General features: G+C 36.9%; 1 protein-coding gene across 3 annotated transcripts in view; it reads left to right on the top strand.

Annotated features, from left to right (window-relative positions):
• Positions 1-1,771: 1,771 nt before the first annotated feature.
• The window catches only part of adgrb3 (adhesion G protein-coupled receptor B3), a 201,573-nt gene continuing 184,229 nt past the window's right edge, over positions 1,772-19,115 (top strand). For 2 of the 3 annotated variants that reach the window (XM_077236465.1, XM_077236464.1), the window contains exons 1-2: positions 1,772-2,210; positions 3,982-4,747. In XM_077236465.1, coding sequence (XP_077092580.1) covers positions 3,997-4,747 — 751 coding nt within the window. In that variant the 5' untranslated portion in view covers positions 1,772-2,210; positions 3,982-3,996. The remainder of the gene's footprint in view (positions 2,211-3,981; positions 4,748-19,115) is intronic. The other variant, XM_077236463.1, reaches the window with a different exon arrangement.

The following is a 19,115-nucleotide window of genomic DNA, read 5'->3' as shown; positions in this document are numbered from 1 at the left end:
TAAGATGACCTTTATCTCAAAAAATATTCAATAATTTTAGCGATTATCATTTGCTAAACATTGAAAAAAGCCCATCAAATATTAGATCAAATTAGCACAGAATTAACTTTACGCTGCTGCCTGCAACCGCCTCAAGAATCAGTCAAATTTCCATGTGCATCTTGAAAAGGGGATGTTTTGGAAAGTGCTGCGGCAAGTGTTTGTGCCATCTAGTGGTATAGTGGAGAATAAAATCAAAGGCGCCATTTACCCCGGTGCGCCTTTAGCCCCGTTGTACCCATGTGCCAAAATGGGGCATCAGATCCAAAGTGGAATTAGAGGCCATAGGTCTGAAACTGTGCTTTTTTTATCCAAAATGAAAATCAATGCTATATATATATATATATATTAATATTTTTATTATGATTTAGTGTGTTTGGTCTTTTGGCAAACCATAGGCTAGTTTTATGGCTTCATCCAAAAGCTGTTTGCTTTTTCCACAAATCGAAATATCCCAAGAATAAAAAGTATTTTTTTCCATCCAAATGTTTAGTTTCCAATGTGTCATTCAAAATGTGTATATTAGCACCTGTCGCTAAACATTAAAATATATCAATAATATCTAAAAATCAAAAAGCTATTAAAAAAACTCGTCCCCTAATGGTTAGAGAGTCAGACTTGTAAGCGGAAAGATTTAATATACCGGCAGGAAATAACTGAGGACTGAGGTACACTTGAGCAAGACACCTAACCCCCAATCGCTCCCCGGGCGCCAAAGCTAAAAGAAAACTTAGGCTATTTATACATTTTTCATATCATACATATTTGTTTTAAAAGTCTTTTTGATGATTGAAGTTTAGTCATAATTATTAAATCATAATTTGTGCTGAGTAACACAAATTAGCATGATCTTTACATTTTAGCAGGAGTTTACAATTCATTTTAAAAATCAGAAATTCCATCATTGTAACTTGAAAGCATTTAATCTAAAGTTTTACCATGTGATTTTATAAGTCTATCCAGAGTCTCTGTATATATTAGGCTATATTTGACTGAGATAACCCTGGTACATATCATATCCTGTTATTTTCACTACCATAATGGATTGCACCCGTGTTCTTCAGAACATTTGTCATTTTATTATTTATTTTTATAACAAAAGGTATCACATATTGTATGAAAAATATGAACTGTACCTGTGATATTTTGCTGGAAACTAAGGTCTCCATTGTGAATTCAGTCACAGATAGCTGCAATTACAAACCCAAGTGGAAAAACTAATAAAATTATCTTAATATCTAAATCAACATCAACAAGAAACACCAGTTTCAATTCCAGTCAAAATTCGATCCCAAAAGTCATTATGCGTCGATGCATCTCTCAAGTTTAGTTTTGTTGTCTTTATTTTCTCAGTAGCTATAAATACGAGCTTTTCCATTACCACAAATAACATCAGAGGTACAGTATTTTTTCTCGATTCCAAAAATCGAATTCTTTATGATGATGCGATAAGGAGAAGATGAAGCAACTTCACGAGTTCCTATACACATCTCTCAAAATCTCATAAACATAATTCCCAAGGAGACAAGTCGATTATGAATTATTCCATTGGATTCGGATAAAATAGTCCGTTCCGTCGCAGAAAAGAACCCGTGTCGTTAGTTCCAGTCCGAGGGACATTCCTCTGCCTTGATTTCAAATAAAAAAAGAGTTTCTATGTTATCCAGGGGAAGGGGGGTGAGATGGTGAGAGACGCAGCTCGAGACGTCCATACGTGCCTTATCTTAGTGGCAGTGACGTGATATTGCAGCTCCAGTCCTGAGGCTCGGGGAGAAAGCGCTTTCCATCTCACTCTACAGCGAGTCAGCAGCATCCTCCATCCGTCAGGGACTGCGCTCTACCTGCTACCCGACCTGGGCATCTCTTGAGGGACGGGCAGACAACGACTAATGATCAGTCAAGATTCACAGCATTTTTCGCCCTCGTTCTAGTGTCTGCTCACTTCTGTTGCGCTCTCATCACTTGGTTGCGTTGAGGTGGGAAAAAAGGAACGAGATGATGATGATAATGATCCAGCCTGGAGTCTAATGCATTTTTGCTCATTGACCGTCTTGTTGCTCTAGACTTCATAGGCAATGGGAGATATTGATTCGCAGGGGAGCGACGCGATTCATTTCTAAAGGATGATTCCAAGTATGTGGGGAAAATAGCCATAGCTTTCAGAGTGCAAGGTAAGACCTGTTTATTATTAAGCTGTTATTGTTTTACATAAGTAGATGGATAAATAGGCGGATGTGTACGATGATGAGATTGTCCTCGCCCAAGTTTATCCCTCTTCAATGCATAAACGAGTTCAAGATCCCATAGTTTTTTCTGGTTATTGCAATACAAACTACGTCAATATTTCAGAGGACTCGAACGTTACACCAGGGCCAGTGCAAAGTTAAACGATGATCGACGAGTTTCGCAGGAAAATGACATAGAATGGAGTTTGGCGCCGACTACATAGTAAAATGCGTGTTGGTGACCACATTCACGTTTGTATTTCCCAAAAAAATACTGACGATTGACCATCCTGCTAGACTTATTGGGCTTCGTACGAGATGAATATAAATACATCGCTGCAGTTTTTATTATTATTATTATTATTTTATCACCACACACACACACACACACTTCGTTTATATTAGGCTACTGATCGTGACGCGGCGCGACAAACTGGAACGCTCCTGTTATAGTCAACGAAAAGTGCAAGCGCGCGACGCGACATAGTAGATGGGCAAGTAAAGGAAAAGTAGCGCACTATGTTTGCAATGTGCGCCAATACTGTCTCGTCCTATATAGTCGTGCATTAGTCTACCTCTCAGTATATTGCATTGTATGCGTCCTGCTATGCCGTACAACTAGTGGCGCATTTAAGGCGATTAAATAATACAAAATAAAGGCTCGATTTGGTAATGCTGTGACACTGCACACAGCTGCAATGCCTGCAGGATTCATGCAAACAAGACATCGAATAGTCTCTCTCTCTCTCTCTCTCTCTCTCTCTCTCTCTCTCTCTCTCTCTCTCTCTCTCTCTCTCTCTCTCTCCACCGCCTTTCTTTCAGACTTCTAGAAAATTTAGGAATTTAACACATTATGTTGAAATGCGAATAGCAGATCCCCGCGGAGAGAGAAGCATCACATCAAAATCTAAGTTTGTTTGCCTCATGCATAGATTGCATTCAATAAGGGAATTAGATGTTGAATGCAAGGCTGCTTTAATCCTTAGATAGATCGCGACATCCAGACAGCCGGATAAGATATCTCTCTATATTAAATAAAATATTATCTTTAGAAAATGTATGTGGTGGGTTTTTTTTAGACTAAGTTGAATAGAAATCATAACTGTGTCTTAACAGACTGAGATAGGCTATGATTATTATGCGGCCAGACATCCAGATCACTGCAGAATTGCGACACATTACCCTTAACTGAATAAAACACGTTTTATGGTGTCAAATGTTTGTTTGTTTGTTTATTGGTGACATGTAATGCAAGCCTTTTTATTCTTCCAAATGAACGCGTCGCGACTTAGCGACCACACAGCTATTGAATGGCATTGATCACTGTGTCTGACAGTCACTCATTCAAACACGGTAAAGATCTTTCAGTGTGTAATGATCATATTAAATGGTTATTTAATCGCAAAATATTATGTTGTTTTATCCTGCCACAGCAGATGCTCAAAGTTATTACCCCCCATTTATTAAACACCACAAGGTGGCAATGTTTATCCGAAATGTGTTACATTCCCATGGAAATATCATTTGAATCTCTATAAAATCGAGATGGTTGTTTATTTGCGAAATTAGGCTGTTCAAACTAACGATGTAGGTAAGTGTTTAACACAAAGCTTAATTGGATAGTTAGGAGATCTTAGAATGAAACTCGTTGACAAAGCATCACTACCCACTTCCATAGGCTGACAATAAATGAAGTGCATCTCTGTTTCTCTTGCAGGCCAAATGACATAGGATGAAGGCTGTTCGTAATCTGTTGATTTATATATTTTCCACCTATCTCCTGGTTATGTTTGGATATACTGGTGCCCAAGATTTCTGGTGTTCCACGCTAGTAAAAGGAGTTATCTATGGATCTTACTCGATAAATGAAATGTTTCCCAAGAACTTCACGAACTGCACTTGGACGTTGGAGAACCCAGATCCTACCAAATACAGCATCTACCTAAAACTTTACAAACGAGAAATTAGCTGTTCTGAATTCTCTCTGCTGGCTTACCAGTTCGATCACTTCTCCCACGAGAAGATCAACGAGCTGTTGAGGATCAACGAGTCCATTGTGCACCTCTGTGATGACGCCAAGAATATTTATGTCTTTTTGCATTACGACAAAAATTTTGTGCAGCTCCGGCGAGTGTTTCCCTACGACTACAACGGTTTGATGACAAAGAGGACGGATGATGAGGAAAGGTCTCTGGTGGAGTTTGTGGTTTTAAACAAGGCGAGCCCGAGTCAGTTTGGATGTCAGGTGTTATGCACGTGGTTGGAAAACTGCTTGAAAGGAGAGAAAGCTGAATCCTGTGGAATAGTCTATGCTAAATGCACCTGCCCGCAACATTTAGGAGATGGGGAATCTGAGAGTGTGCTGATGCTCAGTAACGTGGTGTTGCCTTTAAACCCCCAAACCGAAGGATGCCTGACTCCTCACGTGCGCTCGGCGCAGGTGTGCAATCTGAGCGCGGAGGTGCGACGACCATCCAAGGAGGGTGAGTATGAACCAGACAGCTGCAGGCCTTTAATGCTGGAGTTCATTTCACAGCTTAATTATACTGTGTCTTTATGATGCCCCCTTGTATTCCTCCACCCTTCCACATAAAAGAACACTAAAAACAGCTCACTGTGCTCTGCTACTGATGTCTATGACTTTTTTTGTTTAGTTTTACAATTTCTGGGTGTACCGGATAGGAATGTTCTTTCTTGATGTGTTATGTTCTTTCTTTCATGTTATGTCAGAAGTGTGACACATGGATGGGGATTTATTAATTAACTAATTAATGTTTTTTTTTAATGTTTTTGGGAACAGGGGTACTAAGTCTAATGTATGTTTACATCATGCCATCTCTTTTATCTTTTAATATAGTAAACACATTTTTTCAGTCTTTTTGGAATTCAATTGTGAATCCATACGGCATTAAAACGCATTCCCAAATACTGTCTTTGGGAAAGCTTTGGCAGTGAAGGGGTCAATTGAACTTGCTTTAAGCACATGACACCATACTTAGCCTTTTGGCCTAAATGTAATTGTTATGCTGCTGTCAGCCTCCATCAATGACAAACGTCTTCTATTCTTGTCAGTCGTCCCTCTGCTGTCCGCGGATGCTGGCAGCAACAGATTGCCACACATGCCTTTGAAGGAATTTGCTAGCAACATTTCTGATGATGCATAATGGACTTGCATCAGGGTCACAGATATTACAGCTAATTAGCATTTGTAACATTTCACAACTGGCACAAGATTGAGATCAACTGGAGGCAGGAATGACCCAGCATACTGTGAAAGGACAACAACTCACAGAGATTGTTGGCTGAGAATGGATGCTGACAATCTGACTTTAATTCCAGCACAGTGATTCAAAAATAATGAATAATGAGGTGGTGATAGAGAGAGAGAGAGAGAGAGAGAGAGAGAGAGAGAGAGAGAGAGAGAGAGAGAGAGAGAGAGAGAGAGAGAGAGAGAGAGAGAGAGAGAGAGAGAGAGAGAAAGGGAGGGAGTAACCGTCCTATGGCATTCAGGTTTAACTTGCTGAAAATAATAACCCCATATAGGGAGAAGGTGGCAGCTTTCCCGATGAAGCGGAACATGGTGCTTTGGAATTATCAAGGTTCAGTAGAGTTAAGTAGGCCCCCAATTTGATTTTTCATCCCCCTTTCCAAATGAGCTTTATATTCCATTTCAAACTGTGTCATATTCCATTTATGATCTTGTAGCTGAGAGTGATTTTCATTTTATAATGTTTTAAATATGAATCAAGCTTGAAATGAAGATTAAGCCATTGATTATTTTGTTCCACAGTTATTGTGTGAGCGTTTTATTACGGCACACACTCTATAATTAATATAACTCCTTCTGCGTCTATGAATTCTTAAACAGAATTCCCATCTTAAAGCATTTCTGTATCAAGTTGTCATTATAGGCACTGGAAATATAGCTTTACTATTAAAAAGTGATGTTTCACTTTCAGCTATCTGCATGTTTAGAGAAGCTTATATGCACTAGCTATTTTTTCAAAGATTAGACTGAAAGCTTCTATTTATAGAGTAGAGGCTTTAGTGGATTGCTATCACAGGTTTTAAAGAGCACACAAGCCCCGCTGTAGTGTCAGAATGAAGCTTCTGCCCTCCCGGATGAGCGTCCAATGGGCGTACGCCTTCAAACAGCCACAAAAAAAAAAAAAAAAAAAAACGAAAAAAAAAAAAGATCCGTAAAGAGCGGGTCCAAAATAAATGGTTGTCTTTGATATCCCTAACGCCTGGTTGTGTGCATGGTAACAAAGTGTGTCCTTTGAATGGGACGATGAGAGGATCACTAAAACTGGTTTTCTGGTACATTGCACTCTGCAGGATGATATCCAGCAGGCCAGCAAAAACATGAGCTTGATTATACTTTATGATAACATCGGTGTTTGAAATGCTGCCTTGCTGAGGATGAAAGTAAAGTGTTTTGAAATGTAAAAACATATTAGACTTGCATAATGGATAATTATGATGCTGGTGCACATTAAATGCACTTGAGCAGGCATTAGCTGATTGCGGTAATATTGCAGTAACGGATTTATGGCGGTGTTGCTGTATTAACAGGTTAGGTTTGTTAAACATGGCCTCAAACAGGTTGATATATTTGACTATAACTAACTATAATTAAATACACTATAACTATAAAAAAATACACCGATCTGAAAACAGCCAAATAGTCATTTGTTTGAGGACACATCTTTGATGTAACTGGGAAAGGCTTTTATACTCTTTTGGAATGTTTGAAACTTTAAAATTCAGAGTTGGAAGCCATTTTTAAAATGTGGCATTTTTTGACAACAACGTCACTGACATATAAACAGCAGTGAAATCCATCTCATCATTCTTCATAGATTCTAACTAGTGATTTCTGTAGAAATGTCAACCTTGGCCGTGAAGCCGCGGCTAGGAAAATGAGATACCAAGGCTAGTTTTGCACCACAAGGTAGACTATAAAAGAGGCTGCCACAATTCATTCACAGCTCCAGCATTCAACTCGAGATGACATGGTTGTCTGATATGACATAAAGGGCTTGGGACTGAAAAAAATTGCATTATATGACTTTTGGACTAAGTTGCGCTGAAATGTTGACAATTTGGGGTAAATATTTTAAGGCATTTAAAGAGGTCATGACATGGACCCCTTTTATTATTTTAATATGTTCACTGAGGTTTACTTATGTTAATAAAGTTTTTTTTGCATAAAAAAATAGCACAGTCCTATAGCTCGTCCTGGGTCGACATTTCATTCAGTAAAATTAGGCAGTTTTGATTCATATGCTGTTTAATATCGGTTATTTTACATATGATTACATATGCTATTGCTTGTTTCTGCTTCTTCTAAATCTGTGTTTTGATCAGGAGATTCAGTACTCTTTCAGAAGATGCATAATAGCGCCCCCTAACAGTGAAAACACAGAAAGCCGGAAAATTCTGTCAATGGCGGGGAAGTGTTGTCTCACAAATGACGGAAATTTCTCATGTCATAACCCCTTTAATTAATTTTTTCTATTTTTTTCCCCAGTCCCATTGTTGATGGGCCTATGTAACTCATATTTTACGTGGCATGGAGTTATATTTGTACCACAGTTTTGTTATAGATTGTCTTTTTAGCAATGGTCCCCATAGGGCTCCCTGCTTTTGTGTGGTGGCCATATATGGGACATGGCTATCCCACATTCTTATTATCGGCATGTGGTGTTTCTTCTTTTTATCTCTGCATCATCTCCTCTCCAGGCACAGTGACACTTGATGTGATGGCTCAAAGTCAGACGCTCCGAATTGTGTCGCTTAAATTAGTCACAAATGAAGCCCTGCTGAAGAAGATGAGCATCATCTCGAGGCTGTTTCTCATTAATCTTTGTCGTTCTCTCCACCGCTGGTCTGCCCTCAGACAGCAGTGACCGTTTGCTCTTTTTGCCTGACCATTTCTGGAGAAGAAACTTGCCTGACTGCACTAGAGGGTCCGGGCCCCTTGCACTCCGATCGGTGGGGGAACTGAACTGTCACTTTGTGCAAACGACCCTTGTCAGGCTCAGGGCTCCAGAGCGTGTTGCGGAGCAGGAAAGGGGGATTCAGCTGATGCTAATGAAGTGCACGTCCACAGTGTGTCAGTTTGTGCTGAGTCATGCACAAGTGATAATATATACCCACTAGAATTTAAAATGTCAGATTTCAGAGAAACGTGAATGGTTACAAATGAGAATGAAGAGCGAGATGATTTATTTAGGATTCTCTGACCTCAGAGTGTTGGTTGGATTGCATCATTGTGCTGATTAATTATTTGCAGACTTTATTATCGGTGCATTTGCAGAAAAAAAATGGACTTAAAACCTTTGGGGTTATTGTTACAATCAAACGAATAATTGAGATATTGAAGGCAAAACTGCTTGCTAGTTTAGAAGAGCAAGGCCTCTTTTATTGATGCCAGGGGCCATGGGAAGGCTCTCCATCTCCACTGCATAGTGCAGCCTTTTATTCACTTTGGATCAGTAGTCACAGCGCATCATGTTCATCTACATTGTTCCCTCAACTTGGGGGCCATCTTGAATTCTAGTCATTTCTTGAGGGGAGAATGCGTTCATCCATCTTTATTCCTTTTTTTTTCATTCTTTTTTATGTCAAATGTAATGGTTGTGCTTGAAGTGTATTGTTTTGTGAAAAAAAAAGATTTTTATATACCCAGTGTCAAATTCAGTTCACAACTCATTTTACCTTTGCAATAGGATATTTCTAAATGAAACGCACTACTGTAATATTGTTTCAGTTTTCAACTTGGTGATGTCACTTTGTAATGAAACATTATGCGCCTATAGACTGAACACATAATATGCATCTGCATGTCGTCACTGTTCTTACAAATTCACATTTTTGTAGTTTACACAGAGACGAAAATGGTATCGTTTTCAAAAACGTACATTTTGAAACCTGTTTTCTAAAGTTTGCATTTTCAGTCCCCTAAAACATTGTAGTTGTGTGAGGTTTTGTTATGCTGTCAAGACTAGTTTCTTATCTAATGGGAATTATTTGGACTGTGAAACGTGGGTGTAACATACCTGAGTAAAGGAGGAAAAAGGTTGGCAAAAAGTAATAGGGAATAGTGATATCAGCTGGAAAGGAATGTTGTTTCAGAGGCTGAGTAAGTTATTGTATTTTGATACAAGATTATGAAGGCACAAGGAATGTGCATTTAAATAGTAAACAGGAACCATTTGATTTATTTACTGACTTCAAGATTAAGACTCTGATATAGGAAGGAGGGAGTGTTTAGCATACATCAAGGAAAATAGCATTTACCAATAGCCTTCAAACCCTCTGTGGTGCAAGGATTATATGTTAAGCTCATATCAATCAAACTCATATAAGTATAACTACTTCTTAAGCCTTTTATAATGATGCCTGTGGTAGTTTTTGCAAAGCCAGCAAGAAGAAAAAAGTAATAGGAACTGCTAACTCTCCAGCGTGTTCAACCTTTAAATGTGATGAATTTGTTCAATTTCTGGATATCACAGGTATGCGACATCAGACAATGGCAAGAACACAACAAATTAAACTGCTTTATTCATAGATGAATTTGCACTTTTGTGCTTGGGAGGAAGTGGGGAACACCATGTACTATATCACAAAAATGCAGCATGAATGGTTTTTCATAGGAATCACAAGTCTAATCTCATTGGTATTTGTAGGTATTAATATGCAACTATACATTTTTGGATTTACCCATAAAATGGATATGCTGACAGCATCAAAATGTTAGTATTGACAAACGCTCAATTTGAGTAATATATATTCAGAGAATTTATTGTTGTTTTTTTAACACGTTTAAATATGTTACATAGTTTACTATTAAATAGGAATTTGAGGGACCGTTTACATGACACAAATTTTTTCCACTAAAAATGTAAAACTTTTTTTGGATGTTCATTTACGCGACAATAATGATTTGGAACGAGAACTTTGGAATGAAAACGGTGACATCATGCGCATGCGTTTTTCGTGTTCAGTCACGTAGTGTTTATCTACAAAGTGACATCGCCAACTATTGCCCTGACATGTGTAATACAGCGTTTTTTGTCGTTTTCGCGGATACGTGTGAATGGGGATCGTTTTGACAACGTTGTCCTGAAAAACACGAAAAGAAGTACTTTTCGGTTTTTAGTCCATCGTTGTCATGCAAACAAACACAAAATATAATTCTGTAAAATACTGGCAGCAGAGATGACAACAATTTAGTGTAATTATACAGTATGAAAACTCTGATATTGCTTTATAATGTTTTTCCGTAAAACAAAATATTGTACTATCCAGTATTTTTTATTTTACTGTAATTACTGGCAGCAAAGACTCTAGCAATATACTGTAATTCTATCATATTAAGACTGTGAAGTTACTTTAGAGCCATGTACGGTACATGCAGTACATTTCTGTGATTATTTCAATTCACAATACACTCTAAAATGGTGGGTTAAAAACAACCCAATTTGGGTTATTTTTGACAACACAGCTCTGGGTCAAAATGGAAACCTCAAAATAGGGTGGAAATCATTATATCACAGGGCACTACTACAGTAAAAACACAGGCAACAGTAAGGGGCTAATACAAAGGTGAACATTTATTTATAAGCAAGAACACCCAAAAGGACAAAAATGTATGAGTAAAAACAATAGTAAATAAGCAAAAGTAAGAAAAAGAGCAGAAAATAATTCAAACTCAGACTCAATTTAGCTTATACAGTCGAACAAAATTGTCTTTAATGATAAATAATGCTTAGGTACAAATTTGACCAGTTATTTCTTTTCTTTTTTTCTCCCGCCAACGAGACGGCCAAAACCATCAGAAATGAAACCAAGAAATACATAGATTGAAACACTGAAATTTTCAAATAAATTGTTTTACAGTGAATCAATGTAATTTTTATCCTCTCCATTTAATGCATATATAATCACTCACTTCACTCTCAAGCATTTTTCCGGCTTGTTCAGTTCCAACTCATCAGTCACCATTTGAGTGATTTGGATGTGAGAGAAAACACTCCGACAAAACTCGTCAGTTTTAAAAGAACGGGCTCCCAGCTGCAGTCGGTATCAATGTTTTCTTTTAAGGCATTCAGAGTGTCATGAGTGCCGCCGCAAACACAAACGAGTTTGTTTCAGGTGCCTCTTTCTCAGTTTCAGTTCTTCCCGCTCTACACATTCACTGTCCAGTTTTAAAATAACGCGCAGTCAGATTCAAAGTTCCCTCTCCTCTCCTCTCTGCTTCGATTAGATTTCTTCTGTTTTCCAAACCTATTCCTGTTTGAACATGGATAGGCGAAGACTCATACTCAAACTCCTATATTCACTGTGAAACACCTGTGAAACACAGCACCATTGTGCTATTGCTTCAAATGCACTAGCCCACAATGCACTGCATAGTACAGTACAAAACCTAAAATACATAAATACAGTAGATTAGTGTTAAAAATGGGCTGTGAATTAACAATAGCTTAGCGTGCAAAATATATCCCAGAATGCAGTGTTTTCTACAGTACATACGTTTTAATGGAAAATCTGGAAAATTTGTCAGAATTTGGCTGTTTTTTTTACAGTGTACCTACATAAGTCATAGTGAAGATTTTATTTGCAGTATAGTTTTAAATTATATATATATATATATATATATATATATATATATATATATATATATATATATATTAATAAATCAGATTTTAATGAATTCAAGCGTCCATAAACATTTGTACACCTCTGAATTTATTCATATGTACAGATCTTGTGTTTTAGCTGCTGTGAAGAATGAAAATGTTGGTGAGCCAGAACCAACTTTACATATTAATACATAGGATTGCTAATGAAGTCATGATGGATTGTCTCTTTACACACTTTTAAGGTGTCATGATTCATAAACTTTGTGGGGAATCATGATGTATGCAGTTTCACGGGACTGCAAAAGACACACACACACACACACACACACACACACACACACACACACACACACACACACACACACACACACACACACACACACACAAAATAGTCATTCTTTTCTTAAAAAAAAAAATTAAGGTTATGGTCAGGCAATCAAAATGGAAGGTAATGGGGCCATAATTTGTAGGAATTAAAAGCAGAAATCATCTTATAAAGCAATTATATTAATTAATTCTGTATTATTTAAGATGTAAAGCTGTTTAAATATTTTTTAAAGTAATTTTTAGATTTTAGTTTTTTTGTCTTATAGCAACAAAGTTGTAAAATTGAACTTAAGTTTACACAGAAAAGGTAAGATACAATATGCTTGCTATTATGATTTTTATATGAAAAATGCTTAATGTCTTGTGGTAATCAACATTATCAACTTAGCTTTAACTGCCCTTAATCCAGAATATTCCTTATAGTTTTGTACCATTTAAGAAATCAACTGCACATCTGTCTATTTCAGAGTAGTTACTTCATTTGACTATATTTAGTACCCTAGTCCATAAATGTTTCTAGCAGCTGCCATCTCTCATTCAAACAATAAAACGCTCCATATATTGTCAGAATGCCTTGATCTCTCTTGCATTTTTTTTCTTTCTTTTTTTCTGTTGGATAGAACAGCTGTAAATGGGTGCATATTGAATTCAATTTTAATCTACCGAATTGGGCTACTCTTGCACACTTTGGAAAACATGTTAGCCCTGAGCAAAACTGTTTTGTAATTATTGAGGTTGTACAATCCGCTTGTTTATAAAGTCAAATCAGGTTGATAGCTGTAATTGATCACGTGGACAACCAAGAAATCCCAGGGCTCCACTTGTGATCTCAAATGTGTATATAAATAAGTGAGCACAGAAATTCACATTTGCATATTCAGAACGCTGGGAGGCCGGTTTGGCCTGTATAACACGGTTCAGATTAATTATGTGATTTGAGAATATTGAAAAATGTTCAGAATAGTTGCAGACAAATCAAATGGATTTTAATTCTAACTGCATCTTCTCTTTCATCACCGTTTTTAATTAATATTGATTGGCATGCAATATTTATTCAAATTACCTGATTTGCATTTCCCAAATCATTTCTTTCTCATTTATTCCATATTATTTGGTAGGCTTGATTTTTTTTCTCTGCCAGTCAGTTCCATCCCACAAATGTTTGGCAAGTGCATAGTTGCTGAGATTTCCTGGGAGGTCCCTGACTGCTGAATGACCATATGGTCCTGTTACTAGCATCATCATCAAAATTATGCTCTCATGCTGCATAGGAAAATTGATGGCTTCTGATTGGAGGATTACACTTTGAAAACGTCATCCAATCACCTTCCGAGAACAGTGACTGGGGCATCAAAAATGCTGAGAACTGCAAGTGAGAAGAAGAACATATGGGCAGTTTATGATCATTTGTTCACTGTGTTTACATACGGCACTATTTTGCCATTAATTTTGGTCTTTCAGATTCCAAGAGCATTTGTATTCTTATCATGGCCTCCAAAATATTTAGGCTTTCCTGATTGTTCGAAAGTAGTTCAGATCAGAGCGATGTCAGATTTTCTCCAGTTGTAGCCTAGTAAGATTATGCTGGTTGTCAAAACATATAAGATGAAAGTTAGGCCATGATTCCGCAGTGACTTTTATATCTCAGGATTATTTTACTCTGATCTGATTGTCTAGTGGAAATTACTATACAAATGGGCTTCAAAAGTGTGATACCACATTGAAAACATTTGAAACTGAAAGTTTATCTTGGAATTATTTAACTTTTCCCTTATTTTGTTGTATTAACTATACACATAACTGTGTGTTATAACTATATGTAATGTAATAAATATAGTTGTAATAACTATATCATTTTTAAACTCTTTCCCCGCCAGCATTTTTTTTTAAGTTGCCAGCCACCGGCCGTTTTTGATCTTTTTCACAAAAATGTCATGGTTCAGAATTTCATATCTGTACATGCACTATGACAAAAGAAAGAACAGACCCCCATGCATTATTGACACGTGAATGTGGGTAAGTTTCATAAAAAAAGTAATGTTGACCAAAAAGATGAGAAAATTGCATTTTCGTCAAGGACTACATCTGGATTGGATTCAGAATGATGATCAAAACATAGATGGAGTAGATTGAGTCCATCAACACCCCCAAAGCTTCACAGTCCTACAGCTCGTCCTGAGTCAACATTTCATTCAGTAATATTAGGCCGTTTTGATTTATATGCTGTTTAATGTTGGTGATCTTGTTATTTTCCATATGGGTCGCCGTGATTTTGCCAAGTAAGACATGTTCCTGGATCAACATATTTTGTTGATCCTGGAATAACATTCCTGTCCCTCCAAATGTAGTCCTTACCCTATCCCTACCCCTAAACCTAACCCTACCCATAACTTTTTCCTAAAATCAGAGGGAAATGATAGGTGAATAACACTGATGTTGAAACACCTTACCCTGGTTCTAAGCCTAAACTTGACATAAACTGTAAACGTGTCCCTCAAATCTGATTGGTTGATCTGAAAGTTGTTCCAGGATCAACAAAGATGTTGATCCAGGAACATGTGGTACTTGGTGAAATCACGTTCACCTTTACGTATGCATAATGTCAGAAGATGTGTAATAGCGCCCTCTACCATATAACAGTGATAACACAGAAAGTCGGAAAGTGACAGAAATTTCCGTCAATGGCGGGGAAAAAGTTAATACAACAGCACATAAAATTAGAAAAAATGCAAAAATAGAAGCATTTCCATTAGTGGTCTCAGACTTTTGGACCAGTGTAGTTGTAATAACTGTATAGTGAGTGGGATTACCATTAACTGCTAATTTTCACATCAATAGTCAGCCAGAATGGCTCTCTGTGGAGTCTTTGTGAGGAGACTTTCTCCTATGACAATGAGTGTTTGAAAACATTTCAGCCTTATGTGATTAATTATGCTTTGGGCTGACCCTGTTCAGTGGCCATGCTGACCTAGCGTTCGTCACTGTCTGATTAGAAGGGAATGCAGATAACGTCGAGCACTGAACCTGAAGAAATAAACATTGCATTAATGTTCTCAATTAAAGTATTCCCTGATTTGAACCTGTGAGGTTATATCCTTTGTATGAAGAAACAATTGCCACAGCACTGCATTTAATGTCTGCACTACTAGTGGCAGAAAATTTAATTGCAATTAGAGGTGGGCGATATATCGTTTAGATGATAATATCCAAATATTTGTCTGGACGATATGCAAAATTGGGATATCGAATATTTCATAATTTGTACAATCCGACCCCCCAAACATGAAAAGAGCTGAAGGAAGTTAAAGAGGAAACAAATAACACACACTATAACCTTCTAAACAATTATATGTATCGATTTTAATACTGTAGGGGTTTGTTTGACTGCATTTTATTTTATTTTTTGTACAAGATCATGATCATTCCTCAATTGCACGAGAGTAATTTGCAATATACAACAACGAAGTTCTTACCTCACCTGTGTGTTATGACGTTTCTTAGGTTGAAGCAACAATCCAAAATCGTAAAGAGTAAAGCCGATGTACGATTAATAAAATAGCTGCTAGAAAATGCAAAATATGCGTTGTTTGCGGAAAAATGAAGTCTGAAGTTAAAAAAGTTTTTCTTAAAGGTCTGTGGCGTCCTCAAATGGCGAGCTTCGCGATTGCATCATTAGAAAATTGCGTTGTATAATGAGTCCAAAAGATGGAATACATTTTCCCAATAGATCGGTTCAGTACCCATTACAAACCGAACCATTCCGGTGGTTGGACCATTTTTCCTGCTGACCAAAATCCGCGCTGGAGCGAACAGCACAACGTTGCGCAACATAAAATGGCAAATGTAATGAAAGCGGAACGAAACTCATTGTTTTGTGCTTCACGGACCGTTTATTCGTTCGGACGAATGTCAGCGCAGCGCGAGCCGATCTTGATTAAGCGACACCGTTACTACATAAGAGATCCAGTAACCAAAGCATTTGAATTCGACACTTAAGTAATAACATCGCTGCGAGATCTAGTGAGAAGCGTTGCTATTTCTCCGTTATTAACTGATCAAACAGCGCTGACGTGGAAACCATGAATGAGCTAGTTATAGGTTTTAAGTCCACAGATCATTCACCATGGATTAAATATTTTTATACAGTCTATGGTAGTAACACTAACTTGTAACCATGTTTGGCAGAAATATTATATGCTTTCAAGTACGTCAAACATCTTTTTCCAGCACTTCATACTCAAATGTTATTTAAATGTTATTTTTAATGTGATGACCAAAACATTATTTGCTCATCCTTCAAAGAATACCCCCATTTATAAATGTTATTTTTAATGTGATGACCAAAACATTATTTGTTCATCCTTCAAAGATTACCCCCATTTATAAAACTAAAAGTTTCAAGATGTAGGAAAACTCACACTTATTTAAAAATATTTTTTCTTTCAATAAATAGGACATTTTTATGGCATTTCTTTATTTTTGCTGTATCGAAAACGTACCGAACGTGACACCAGTCACCACTGTATCTTATTGAACCAAACCTTGAATTTTGTGAACCGTTACACCCCTATTAAAAATATAAAAGAACAATAAAGACTTTATTGAATAATATATTATTAATTTAAAAGTTTAGGAGTCTTTAAATCAATAATGTCTCATATCTTTATGTAGTAATGTTGACCTCATTAATGAATTTATGAAAAAAATGGTCATTATGGTCATTAATGAAAAAAAATCCATAATGTACGATAATTTCAGAATTTTGTGACTCTTCAAATAATGGTCATTGTAATAATAGGGCTTCTATACTCATAGATCTAGCTGAGGATCCTATGTCTACCGTCATCTACCGTCATGATTGTGAGGAGAACGTGAACGTGGTTTTACGCATGTCTTCCATCTCATCTCACGTTACGTCTTCTCGGTCAATCATCGTGGAGAACGACTCTTACGAGGACAAGTTAACGCTCCTGCTGCGGGGCATAGATCAGTTGTTTCCAATCTAAGATGGATAGTTTAGCAATAAAGTAAATTGCAGGTCATGTCAAAAAATTGTTGGTTTAGATAAATAGCTGTATTCTGTAAGTTTAACTCGTGTACGATATTTTTCTTCCAAATACGATAATTTTGAGCTTCTGGTACGATACTTGGACATTTTCAATCTGGCAACACTGCTCCACACTGTGTGCTATTAGTCAGACAAATAGCACCCTCACCAAAACTAACACCATTGATTGAGACAGCGTTGTAATGATATGTGACCCTGGATGACTAAACCAGTCACATGGGTCATTTTTTTGAAATTGAGATTTATACATCACATGAAAGCTGAAAAAATAAGCTTTCCATTTGATGTATGGTTTGTTAGGATAGGACAATATTTGCCTGAGATACAACTATTTGAAAATCTGGAATCTGAGGGTGCAAAAAAATCGAAACATTGAGAAAATCGCCTTTAATGTTGTCCATTTATGTTCCCGATTGTGCTGCATTCACTCACAAAAATAAATGTTTTATACATTTGCGGTAGGAAATTTACAAAATATCTTCATGGTACATGATCTTTACTTAATATCCTAATGATTTTTGGCATAAAAGTAAAATTGATCATTTTGACCCATACCATGTATTGTTGGCTATTCCCACAAATATACCCATGCTACTTAAGACTGGTATTGTGATCCAGGGTCACATATGAGGTTGCAGTTTTTGCAAATGGAGTATTGTAAGGAATTGAGATATTGTGTGTTGGTGCAGTTGAAGTAAGATTACCTTTTAAAATGGCAGGCACGTGCGAAATTTCTCATTTGTCACAAATTACTATTTTGTCACAGAAATTATGATGATGTTCTATTGAGTTCTACAAACTGTCACGGGTTGCTTTGGTTTGTGTCATTGTTACGACTCCTCCAATCTAATCTAAGGGCAAGAGGAGTAACATTAAATAAAACTTTGCAAAACTGTGGAAATGATAGTGTGTGTCAAGAAACGATGAGCGAAACCAAACTGCCAATTAGGGATGGGACGGTATGAAAATTTCATATCACGATTATAGTGACCGAAATTATCGTGATTATCAATATTATCACGGTTTTGTTAAAATAAGATGAAACTGTTAAAAAAGAACTGATGCTCACACTGAAAACATTTCAACAAGTTTAATATTTGAGAATCAACAAATAAAACAAGCAGCTCTATGCACTTTTTATAGCAAGATTCTATTCTGTGGCATTTTGATTTTCTTCCTTATGATGACCGTCGTCAATAGCAACATATTATAACAGCGCACATCCATGTTTCACAACGGACGCGCATTCTCATTTCATTCAAATACAACTTGTCATCTTGCGTCTCCGTTTTTGATTGTATTGAAAATGAAATCAGAGTTGATTTATTGTTTACAGAATTTGATAATATTGTTGTGATCATATTGTCTGGACGAGTTTTGTACGCTAAAAGGATTTAACAGCTAAGAATAGAGACATTAATCTCTATTCAATAATTATGTGTTAAAAAAAATCGTACAATGAATATACATTATTATCTCTTAAATGTAACTCTTAATAGTCTTGTTTGAACTTATTCGTTCGTTTTTGGCTCAAAGCCACTTGCTGCGAACATTTCTAGCGGAATTAAGCTTCAAGTTTATTTCAAGTGAGTGAGATAAAATATGTCAACTCAAAACAACATTTTGTGCCCAATTATTTCACAGACGTAGTTTTAGTATTGAGATCAAAGTTAACTTGCCTTGCGTTCGCTACAACAGTGGATGATGGTCACACAAGACGACTCGGCAGATTTGAAGTGTTTACCTCTATCACTGCGACTTTTTTTGTGCATGTTCTGCAGACAGAGTGACCATCCTCGATTA

This window comes from Siphateles boraxobius, unplaced genomic scaffold, assembly GCF_051911475.1.
Source record: "Siphateles boraxobius isolate OS27281-9 unplaced genomic scaffold, OSU_SipBor_1 20, whole genome shotgun sequence".
Classification (NCBI taxonomy): Eukaryota; Metazoa; Chordata; class Actinopteri; order Cypriniformes; family Leuciscidae; genus Siphateles; species Siphateles boraxobius.
The sequence above is the reverse complement of the archived record's forward strand: the minus strand, read 5'-3'. Positions and strand labels throughout refer to the sequence as shown.